Here is a 12,825-nt window from a genome sequence, read left to right on the forward strand (position 1 = left end):
AGCAGAGCTTGTCCTCACAGTCTGGAATAAGAGATAGATGAAGCACTGCTTCTTTTAAAGAATGTGCAAAAATAGAAAAGCAACAACTTATTTTTTTTTCTAAGTCTTTCACTTGCAAGTGGAATGAAGATATCATCCCAAGACAACCACTGTGGCCAAAAGCTCCTGAAGTAGTCTGCCTGTCTAGTGGAAAGGATTCCAGAAGAGTCCTAGTGCTTCCTGGCTGGGGCTTACAGCTAATTCCCAATACATGTTATGTCTCTCTGTAATAGCACAGAAAGAAGAACACAGTATATAGTATGATTAGTTGCTAAGCTACAGACTGCAGAAAGAGTAAAAATTTCCCTTAAACTGCATAATTATTCAAAATGTTTATTGGAAACACCATTTAGTACCACAATACAAATGCAGAATGAAGAAGATTACCCTTTTAACAGTTTTTTATCTTGAAAACATACTACATGCTTGAAAACATGTACTTGTACTTGAAAACAAGTACATGCTAAAAGATTTCTTTTAACAGTAATCTGTATGGAACCTCAAGTACCCCTGAAGAAACTTTCATGAACTGATTTCTGTTGTGTGCAGTTCCCTGCCTGGTGAATGCAAGAGCCTCTAAATACTTTTATTCGGACTACGCATTTAAATACTATGGATTAAAAAAGGTAAGATTAAATTACCTGTTACCATGAACATGAGAAGCACAAAATGCAAAGCTGTAGTGGAGCAAGGTTGGATCAATGACAGAGCCATTTTCTGAGTACTCAATGAGCTCATCGAGGTAGCAGAGATGGCGGTGGCAGCCCCGCACCCCGTAGCGAGCGCAGTACTCGTCCAGCACGAACACCTGACCCGGGCTAAACCAGCCCTGAAAGGCAAAAACACACACACAACAGTCTGAGATTTATCTTCCCACTCTCAGCTTTAAATCAGACAAAGAATAGAAACATAGATTTTTATATATGCCCATTACATAAACTTTTTATATTAGAATGATTTCCATCTGACTAATGCTGACAGCACTGAAACTAGACCCTACACTAGCCCTCTTACTGAAAGGATGAAATGTCAGGAAACTATTTGCAGTTATAGATACCACTACTATGAAATACCTCATTTACAAAAAACATGCTAATACATCCAAAGATTAAGTCATATATCAAAATCTAAAATAAACTAACATTTAAAATAATTTATTTTATTAATCAATTATAAGATGAAAAATAAAATTTCAGAAATGCTGAAGGACATCAACACAGACATTAAAGCATGTTTTCTGGATGGTCATTTCCCTGTGGCTGCAACTTTAAAATTCTTACCACAATTCTACCCTTTACCCACGTAACATGCATGCACTTCTAACAACTTTAAAACAACTTTTACTAGTAAAGAAATGCAAAGCTAGGTAGCTTGTTAAAAGCCACCTGAGTAAGATCTGACCTTAAATAATTATTAGATATTCTCAAGCTTACTGAGAGATTTCTTGGTCAGAGTCTTGATGAGAACAGCTTAACCCTGACACAGACATGAGCAAAACACACACTCCTTCACATGATAAAAACAGTTCTTGAGTGAGTCCAGAATGTAAAAATATAGTTAAGTCTTGATGCAGAAATATGATAAGAAGTAGCAGAGTGAGCTTCCAAAAAGCAGCATGGAGAAAAACATAAACCTTGGAAAACTAAAAATACTGCACAGCTGTTCTACGTAAGCATTTTTCTTTGTTCATGTTTTGATTATGGTGATATTTCCCTCTCATCACCTCTCATCATTCCATCTCATCAAATGGTTGAGAGGGATTGAGGAATACCTGAACTCAAATATACAAATAACTTGGATAAGCAAAATATTTTGCAAAATAAAGAATTTATAACATCAATATAGCAGCTGGAGACCAATATTTCCCTAATGCTTGTGAATACTTTCACAAGATCCAATGGTTAATATTTGTTCAAAATATCAGCAGAAATACTATTGAACAAAACTTAAAAATATATTCACATCAGTTTTAAAAAATCTGTGGTTTTTTTACTTCACAAAAATACTTGTTTGAGACAAGAATTCCAGCTTTCTATTTTCCTCAAACTCTTCAATTTAACATAATATCTGCAAACAAGAACACCTCAATGGTATTTTATATTTAATAATTTTTGCTCCTAATTAATTTCTTTGAAATCAGTGTTCCCACTGCCTTTAAGGAGCTTCATCTATTTCTAGAGAACACTTAGCTTTAGAACCCAGAACAGTACTCAGCATGTTAATCTGATTATGTTGCAATGCCTCATATAGCTTATACAGTGTTTCATACAAAATATGGTATTCTACTGCAAGAAGAAAGAAAGCGGATTTTTAACTGTACTTTTGCAATAATATGCATGCTAGCCCTAGATATAATTAACAGTGGTTATTGTGATCGATATTCTCCCAAGATGTTGTCATTGTCACCGATCTCTCCCTATGTTTTTATGGAAAACATAACAAAATGTTGCATATCATTGCCTAGCAGTACAAAAGCAAACTATTAAAATTTCTGCTCATTCTCATAAGATATAATTGTGACAAGAATACAAAATTGTAAAGAACTCATTAATTTAACTTCAATCCCTCTTAAAATATCTGTTGGAGCAGTTGTTTTTCATTTAAATGTGTGCTTTCCTTGCCCTTGTTCAATCCCACATCAGGCACAAGTCTCTCAAACACATAATATGTCCTACAAAGTACTGGTATTAGATAACTACAAATTTTTTCATTTTATAATTGAAAAAAAAACCCCAACCCCAAAATTCCCCATCCCCTCAATACTCTCCCTATTCCAAGAAGAATGTAGAATTGGAGAAATTTAGGTTACATAATAATTAACAGATTATTTTTTAAATAACAGAACTTTGCATAATATTAATTCCTATGGTTTAAAATTTTTTCTACAAGTCATATGTGTGGTTACACATATGTGGTATTTGTTGAAATAAGGGATGAATTGTTTCTAAAAGATGATGGGAAATGAGCTGTTAGAGAAAAGAAAAATCACACTTACATGTCCATCTATTCTATTGTTACCTTGACATTCCCAAATTTTTTAAAATAAAAAAATGCAGTTAAATATGCAATTAAAAAAAAAATCACCCATTCCACTTATTTAAAGCTGAATTTAAAAAAAGAACGATGAGAAATACATCTGCTTTATGGTTGCTATAGCACTGTGCATTTCACCTAACCTCTTCTAAAAGTTCCTGATTTCAAGGTTATATTAAGTGTCTTACTATATTATTATTATAAAAAAGAGTTTGACCCCAATGCACTGGTAGAAAGCTAACCATTTTCTCTTTGAGTGCCAATTACTTTGTACAGATGTACCTTCAGGCCTCTTTGATACAGTGTGCAACCCACAGACAGAAAATGAATCCTTTAACTTTTCTATACATATGTATCTGGCAGTATTTTAAAAAGGAGGCAACTCTCATCAAATAAAAATTTTCCCCCTTTTTAGCAACTGCAACAATCCTAAAAATTCCAATTATTATCTTTGTGTTACAAGACTAGTCAGAACAATGGAAAAATAAGCAAAAATCCCCATTATATTTTTTTTTTTTGTTGCTGTTGAGACATTAAAATGAAAAAAAATTTATTTGCTATGAGGCATTTTAGATTCTTAGTGAGAGATCACTATTTCAGGTGTAATATCAGGTGAAAAATAAAGCCTCAGGAAGTTAAAAGGTCTGCCCCATACAAACCTGTTTAACAAGTGTGGATAATCTGATGAACTTCCATGAGATTGCTGCTGGTTTTCTTCCCTAATGAAAACAAAACCTGAAGCAGCCCCATCCTCAACTAGTTTGCAAAGCACAGAACGGATAATGATTGTACAAAAAGGAAACTGCAGCAAGCATCTTGCCTTTTATGATGGTAATGATGGTATTTGAATGTGGAAAACATTCATTCTGATACAGAGATCACATGGTATTTGCTTTTGTCTAATGATTAGACTCCCCTTTGTTACTTGCAGTTCAGGTAATGCACACATGCCCATGTATTGCTTATGGGTCTGCCTCCCTTCTTTGGTGTTTTGCCTTCACAGCAGAGTGGAATGAAGAATTATAAGACAGGTGAAAATCTCTGAGCTGAGGCAACTACATCTGGACCTTGAAATGCCTGTACAGGTGTCCGTAAATTCTACCACAGGAGCTCTTGCTATTGTCAAAACTTTCTGTTTTTATTCAGACCTCCCCAGAGGACATGACAAATTTCAGCTTATGAAATTGAAGACAGTTCGTGTCTCTTTGCTTTCTATTGAGTGGCACAACAGCCGCTTGCAAGTATGTAATTTTCAAATTTAAACCAATCGATTGGACCCTTTATTCCACCTACAACTGCAGTTGTTGAATGAACGAGGAAGAAAGGACTACTTTGTAACAACTATTTCTCACTTCTTTATATCCATCTTTCAGTCAGTACTCACCAAACAAGAATAGGAGTCATTCAATCTGTGATCCAAGGTCTGTCTCTGAAGCAGTCTAAAGAGGGAAGCATGGTCAAATTTGCAGGGATTAGCAGAAATAAACTCATCCATGCCATGTTTCTGGCCACGGTCTGTATCTGTTATACAAAGGAAAAAATGTGCAGAACCATACATGTGAGTGTGTGCTCAGACCTACAAACACCAGTGTATGCATGGCATATAAGTCTCAATATCTAAGCTTTCTTGAAAGTATCTCAAAGAAATAACTCATATACAGAGGAATGCTTGCAGGTGAATTATTACAGAATCTTGATCTTTTAATCTGAAAATATCATTACTGAATTATTTTTCTATCAATCATACCAATTTACGGAGTGTAACAGTGGAAAAAAATTGCTACCCACTGACAGATAAACCAAAATTTAGAAAGGCTGCCAGAAAACACAACACAGTACATGAAAAAAAGTATTAAAGCATTGTTTTCTAGTGGGCTCTGAAAATGTTTCAATGTAAAAACATGTTATGAGTAGAAAGGAAAAATATTCTGTAATTTCCTGGTTTAGTATAGCTCTCCGTCTAATTTTAGCAAAATAACCACAAAATATTAAAAAAAAAAGGAAAAGAAAGAGAAAAAACCAAAAAGAACCCCAAACAGGTTTATGCATTTATTTCTTCAGAAAAGAAAGAGCATCTTTACTGCAGTTCAAAGTACCACTTAATAGAAATATTCATCATGGCTTGAAGCCTACTTCTCAAATGGCAAACTGGAGCAGAAATGAACACACTGGCTTGAGCTAGGTCATTTCCAGCCTTCTTTTTGTACTCAGCTTTTAATGAGACGAACCTTAATGTAGTAATGGCAAAGAGCTCCTTCAACCTTCCAGCAAAGTGTACTGAAAAAGGGAGCAGCATTTTTGTGTAAATACATTGAGAAAGCATACCATCCCAAATGGCACTTCAATCAAAGGCCCAAATTTATTGTTCTTCACAGATTGCATTTTTCAACGCCTTTAAACCCCGCGGGTTTATCAAAAGAGAAGCTCTAGTGATTGCTTTCATTAATGTTATGTTTTGTCAAAGTCCTCAATGTGAATTATCTATCTAGTATGGACAGAAAAAGCCTTACAGTGCCCAAAAGGACTAGTTACGTATTAGCACATTAGCTGTCTTGGATTCTATAGACTATACCGGGGTGAACAGTCCTATCAACTTAAAAATTGACTTCCCCTTTCAATAGGGTCTTAGGTCTTTGTTCCTTTAAATTCAAACCTAGGTCTTTTTATATTCGTTACCAGAAAAGTATAGATCTAAGTGTATCCTAAATGCAATTTTGAAAACCTGCATAGCAGAAATCTAAAATTTCTAAAGAAAGGAGACAAAAGTTTATTGATTAAACCCAATTATAGAGTCAGGTTCATAATAAAACTCAATATTGATCTGTGGGCATGATGCTAACATAATCAGTCACATTTAGAAATTTAGCCCCAGATCATATTGATCCATGTCAAGTCCAACTTTCAGCTGTATTTGTGGATGGGAGAATTATTTAATTCAAGCTGAAGGATCTGCAACATCAAATCCTAGAAAGATGCAGAAACTCATTCGTATCACTTGGCTTTGCATTGTCAAAGCAAGAGTCACATCCATGTGACAGATTTCACCAAGGTGGATGTAGCAAATAAACAGTATGACAATATGTCGATGGTGTAAGGTATGAGACCATCACCCCAGACAAGCAGCAGCATGTATTTTAAATGCTTGAAATATCTGTAGCATATGTGATTACACAGATTAGCAATATTTCAATGAGCATTAGACCAGCCTATCACTAATGACAAATCTAGCTCATATTTTTGACATAGGTACAACAAATGCTCTCTCTTAATTAGTGCAATTTAACTGCATTTAAACACATTAATTCAAAGATAAACAACTCACATCAACACAACTACACTACCAAAAGTACTGAAGAACATATGAAGTTATCTGTAGCTTCCAACATGTTCAAACCCAGATAAAACTCTTTTCAAATCCATTATATTTATTGTGAATGATTTCAGCATTTCTTATAAATTTTCCTTCTTATATCAGGTTTATCATATACTATAAACATTTTTCATAGTAAGACATATGACAGAAAAGAAGTTGTACCAATATTTCTTTTTGTCATCACTTAGAAATTATACAGAGCTGAATCATTCTTAAAATAACCTTTTGTTTTTTTCTCTGGTTAACCACATCAATATATTAAAAAAAATCCCCCTTTTTAAGAGAGAAGGTGTAAGTACTGACAAGTAATTTAAGTATTTTGAAATCAGGAGATTGGATGTTGCAAATGAAACAGATCCAGCACACTGATACAGTATCCAGATGATCATAATGAGTAATGTGACCTATTGAACACAATACAGCTTGTGAAAGCAGAATTTGCTATTACATAATTTGGGCAAAATAAGCAAAAATATTGATTTAAAAGTATAAATATTTGCTAGGTTTAATTCTAAAAGAAAGATCCATGACTGATCATCTTTTTGAGTGAATCAAGTAGTACAAATAACATTGTCTAACAGTCACAGAAGATCTGTTATCAAATATATTTAAGCAACAGAAAAACAACTAAAAACTTACCTTTGCCAGCTGTAGGAAAGCAGGAAATAACAGAAAAATAGATCTAGAGTAATACATTACATTTTTGTTTATTGCTAGGATGTATAAACAAGATAACTGGCAAACATTTTGAAACAAAAAGGAAATAAAACAAATTTAAGAATTTGAGCAAGTATCATGAGCAATTCATAAATGGTATATGACAGTGACTAAAAAATTACTCAATACTCTACTTTAAAAATTGTTAGTAATTACTTTTTAAAAATTCTTACATAAATGAACTTTAGATGTCCTGTTCAAACAGCAAGCAAATGCAAAAGGCATATAAGGAGCTATATTGTCACAAAGAAAAAAATACGAATTCATTTTTTACTACAGTTTCTCAATCTTGGAAAATATTGGGAAGATATCTGGGGAGAGCATTGAAGCAGTAATTTTTCTTGCTTTTTCACAATTAGTTTTTCTTCCTTCTTAATCAAATTTGTTGCCATGCTTTCCATGTTGCCTTTAACTCAAAATCATTGGCTACTATTTCTATGTTGCACTGCCTGTTTCAAGTTGTATATTTCATTCTTTGGAAACTATCCTTTTTAGGACAAATAAATATATTTTCAAGTAATGTTAAAAACTAACAAAAGCTATTACAGAAGTTTTAGCACATCTTTTGCGTGCTCTTTTAGACAAAGATACTCATTAGGGCAGAAAGCATTCTAAGTATGCCTTGTGCCATCTTTGCAAGAAACTTTAAATTTTAGTCCAGCCGCAAAGGCTTTAAAATCATCACATCCTCAGTGACTCAGATCATGCAGAGTTGAGTGAATTAAGACTACCAAGATTTTCATGTTTATGGCACGCTCTCAAGTAGTTCTAGCATCCCTGCACAACATCTCTGCCTCGTTCCAGCCTAGGAGCAAATACACATTTCTTGCACCATCTGCTCTGCGCTAGGGTGAGCTACAGGTACTGGCCTTGCTGAGTGGTGACCTACTCCTTTTTGTGCCTCTCAGTGACATCCCTCCTTGATTTTAAGTGCCGAAAAAGCAATTTGAACCGGCTCAGGCAAGCAGGAAAGAAGAGAAGGTAGAGGCAAGCAATCTAGTATTGTAGGGATTAAAAAGATTTAAAGACTAAGACTGGTAGGGTAAGAACTATGACTCTGTTCCAGAAGGGGCTGGAACTGGTTGGAAAAGACAGTGGTAAGACATGCATTACATTCCTTCAAGCGCCACTCCAGACAGATGGTGACAGCTTGCACTGGGAACATTTTGACTCCTGATCATTGACCAGGACTCCAAAGTACTACACAGGCCAAAGAGACAATCTGTGACCCCAGAACTTTATAATTTAGGTATCAGGCCATGAAATAACTTCTGCAGAGAAAGTGGCAGAGAATGAGAAAGCAGCTGGCCCGTATGGTCTGACTGCTGGGCTGGGGATACCACACTGACTGATTGCCAGCATTTTGTTGAAGGGCAGATTTGAAGAGGATTGTGGATAGTTTTACATGCTCCTGACTAGTACAGAAGAGAGAACACAGGTGACTTACTCATTGCCTAAGGTGGTGGAGGCTGGTGTAAACATTTTCTTTCTAAAAGGGAGACAGGGATGGCTGGAGGCAAGCAGGAAATGGACGTAAAGGGAATGGGGAAGCATGCAGAGAGGATGGAGTTACTAAAAGGGTATGGTGGACATAAAGCTGCAAAACCTGCCGAGAAAACTATGTCAAAGAAAAAAATACCTTTGACTTGTTTGTTTCTAAAAATGTAATGAATTGCAAGAGATTGCCTCTTCCAATTCTTTACCCCTCTGAACTCATGAGGGTGTAGGTTGAGAATGATGTTTGGCTTTGTATTTCTTCATTAAGACCTGACAATCCCCTCATGTGCTGCTTTTAACTCCTGGGTTATGAACAAGTTATTAGCAGTGCTAAGCACTCCAGCAGCCTTTTCAACTGTATGAATGTATCTCCTAATACATTGCTCATTAAAAAAGGATCACTTCCTGAACCTTTATGTGATTCAAATTAATCTGTTTTTCATTTGTGCTTTCCCTGAAACATTAATGTCCTTGGGAAACTTCTGGCAATTCTACAGTCATGCATCCTTAAAGATTCTATTCTTTCATTCAACATGCTTATGCAGAACAGTGCATCTGAAGGTCAGTCTCCTTTTCTTGATCATTGCTGACATTAGCCTATCTTCACTTTTGTTTTGGAGTCACCAAATACCTCAACACTGCAATACCAAGTTACTTAGAGATGAAAAAATTGACTAGTATACAGTTTAGAAGTTGGACAAGTACAACAGTAGTTTGATTCTGTTAAATACCACTTTCAGATATTTTTCTAGCGACCATGAAAATTTCAGGATGAAAGAAGATTTTCTTCTAAGCACAATATAGGAAAATATTGAAACATTTCTCCTCAAGTTGATTTTTTTTTTACAGCCTGCAGTTTAAAGATATTTAATTTTCTCCAAGTTATTGAAAATTCTTTTGGAACATTTTGTCAGGGTGAATTGATTTTTCATCTTAGAGGATAAAGAAAATGGGGACAGACTTTTGAGGTTTGAATGCCGTTAACTGACATTTGTTTCGCAAAACCCAAGCTGGTTTTCTGCTTCTGTACATGGAGATGTCATTGCATGGTATATTGCAGAAACTAAAACAATGTGATCTCCTGTTGGCTGGAAATGCTTAAATTGTGCATCAATAGGAAACTAAAGATCATAAAAATAGTAACTGAGAAATCATCTGTTCAAAACTGTATTTCCTGATACTAAAAATGTGCCATGGAAGCAAAGAAAAAAATGGAAATTAATTTAATTTCATTTAATACATATGCCAGCTCTCAAGTACGTGCTGTTATATCTTGATTAAAATAAAAGACACTTAGCTTCATGTAAACATTTTTCTAGGGGAAAAGAAAATGAACTTCTTGTGAAACTGAATCTATTTAAATGTGACAAAAGGTCAGCTATAGAGTCTCTTCTTAGGAGTAAAACTATGCCTCAAGAAATTCAGCACAGCATATATTTAAAGGAAGAAGGACTCTTAGAAAATTATTTAAGGTTATATCTAAAAACCCCAGTTCCTGAAGTCTTTTAAAAACTGATTAATTTGATTTTGCCCATTTCTACCTCAAGTAAAACGATGAAATAAAAAATTTCCTCATGTAGAGAGTACTGGGATATTACAGAAATCAGTCAAACAATGATTATAAATATCACATTAAATTAATTTCCACAAGTTACTCTACTGTAAAAAAAATTAAGAATTATTATAAGTTATTAATTATTTTGTGAATTATTACAAAATATCAACATTGAAGTGTATTATACCCAAAAGAAAATAATAATTTAAACATGGAATTTTGCTTTATATACAGTTCAGTCATACTAGTTTGTGTAAGTAGATACATAAGCATGACAGAAAAATACACCATATTCTTGGAGCTTGCCTTAGAACATCTTTAAAATAATCCTTACTTTTTTCTGTGGTTTCCACCTAAGAACTGTAGTACCTCTAAGATAATGTCTAAAATAACATCAGGATGCGACAATATTGCTGTTTAATTCTTTAACACTATCAGTAATTTTATCTTTGAAAACACAGTTTCAGTATATACAAATTTGTGATTGCTTTCTGTACTTTTTTCACTGCCCCATGGTCAGAGTTTTCTAGTTGCTTTCACTTCCAGGTAAGCACTGCGTCCAAAAGCAGGAGCAGGTCCTTGGCTACTGCTGCCAGTGGTCACTTCTCTTGTACTTTCGAATTGATGCCCATGAAGCAGGGACATTAGGCAGGAACACAGTGATCCCACCACTGAGCACAAATCCAGGGAGCTGGCAGGAGGTGAGCAGAAGCACTTCTTGCCTGTTGCGCCACCTTTGCTTTTGCAATGTTGCTTCCATCCTACTCCTCCTTAATGGCCCCATAATGAAAGATTACTTCACAAAGTGTTTCAGATTATTGCCCTTCCAAATTGTTTCAGATGAAAAGCAGATTTCAGTGATTTTGTGAGATTAAACTTTTTTCAATGATCTTGACACTGGAAAGCTCAATGACATTGAGAGCTCCTCAGGATTTTACATAAATATTACTAAGTTTAACAAGCACATTTTACTGTTTTCTAAAAGCAAACTGATATAAGTGTAGAGGATGAATAGAAGTTCATGAGACTGAGTGATAGAAGACTGAGGGAAGAGAATGGGTTTGGATCAACCTGCTACAGACTTCGGACACTAAACCAAGTTTAGTCTAAAACATATGTCTCCCTTCTATCACTATCCATGTACGGTTATGTGATAATAAAGAAGGATAATTGTATAATAATCATATGATATTCCAGAAATTTGATGGCTACTACAAAAGGTCATTGAATTGCATTCAGCCTCTGTAACAACATAAAACAATGAGCTTCCTTTGTGCAGATATCTACGTGACAGTATACTTTCAAAGACATAATCTGAAGATTTAAAATATCTACCTCAATTTCTCTGAAACCATTCTTTCCTCAAAGAAAGGTGATGAAAATTCAAACCTGAATAATTTAAAGAATTTTTTATATGTAATTTAATATTACAGTATGTGCCAAAAAAATCCAGGAGCCCATCTATTGCCTTTCAACTCACGATGTACTGCAATGTCTACATAGCAATTTTTTGGTAACTAATATGTACAATGTATGATAAAGCTGATCTAAATCTACAAAAATTGTGAGAATAGATTGACACTTTTCTATTCAACACTACACTGGCTGGCTAATGAAAAATATAATGCAAACCAAACACCGTCTCCATGGTAATATATGGGTCAGTTGTAAGGAATATGAAGCTAATTGCTGTATTTTCATGGATTATAATAAAAATAATGACCTGCAAGTCAGGATTTCCCTTGTTGTTAATAATAATCTGAGTTAAAGAGCTTCTGGCTAACAATGAACTGCTAGATGCATTTGCCTAGTGAATAAGTTCTGCTTAATTAAACTTCATTGAGGGAACTGCTACATATTTTACCAGCAAAAAACCAAAACCAAAGCCACAAAAGAAAAGAAAAGCCAACTTACAAAGTGGAGATACATCTGTGTTGGCATTGCCTCCCTTAAGGTTCATCTTCTGAGCTTGACTTGCAGGAACAGGCTTGTAGGATTGACCTGTGGCTCTGTACATGGCTTGAACCCAGAGTATTCTATCCTGCTCATCATCACTGGCAAATATCACAGTATCGCCCTCTTTAACAGCATTGAAAAACATCCGACCACCCTGGAGACCTGAAGCAGTAAATAAGAAGGTAATCTTGATAAATACAAGTTACTTCTCAATCACCATCAATGTTTATTACATTACTGGCTTTACTCAGAGTATGTGTGCGTGTGGAGGGGTGTGCTAAAACATTTTATAGGTACTTATAGACCTAGAAATAAGATAAATCTAGAGCTATAAGGATCAAATGGTAATACATAGAAGTAACATAAGTAAAATAAATATAGAAATCGCATGAGAAAATATTTACATTACTCCACTTTAAATTCAGATCCAAGTTATTTCTTAATAATCTTCTCTCTGCCATATGCTATTTTGCTTTTTTTTTAAACATATTCTCCTTCCTGGTCATATTTTATTAGCTGGAAATCCCTGCCAACTTTATCTCTTATTGAACAGAGACAACTCCATATCCTTTATCAGTGCTGCTCTTCCTTAGCCCTTTTTCTCATTCCAGTGTTTTTCTTTCTGAGAGCATGTAAGGAGAACAGGACACAACAG

At 34.8% G+C, this 12,825-nt stretch overlaps 1 protein-coding gene across 4 annotated transcripts in view; it reads right to left on the minus strand.

Moving 5' to 3' along the window:
* The window catches only part of CADPS2 (calcium dependent secretion activator 2), a 284,442-nt gene that overhangs the window by 89,836 nt on the left and 181,781 nt on the right, over positions 1-12,825 (minus strand). For all 4 annotated transcript variants that reach the window (XM_058806125.1, XM_058806124.1, XM_058806123.1 and 1 more), the window contains exons 11-13: positions 12,129-12,332; positions 4,457-4,593; positions 681-868 (exon numbers count right to left, since the gene is read on the minus strand). In XM_058806125.1, coding sequence (XP_058662108.1) covers positions 681-868; positions 4,457-4,593; positions 12,129-12,332 — 529 coding nt within the window. The remainder of the gene's footprint in view (positions 1-680; positions 869-4,456; positions 4,594-12,128; positions 12,333-12,825) is intronic.

Source organism: Ammospiza caudacuta, chromosome 5 (genome assembly GCF_027887145.1).
Source record: "Ammospiza caudacuta isolate bAmmCau1 chromosome 5, bAmmCau1.pri, whole genome shotgun sequence".
NCBI classification, from domain to species: domain Eukaryota; kingdom Metazoa; phylum Chordata; class Aves; order Passeriformes; family Passerellidae; genus Ammospiza; species Ammospiza caudacuta.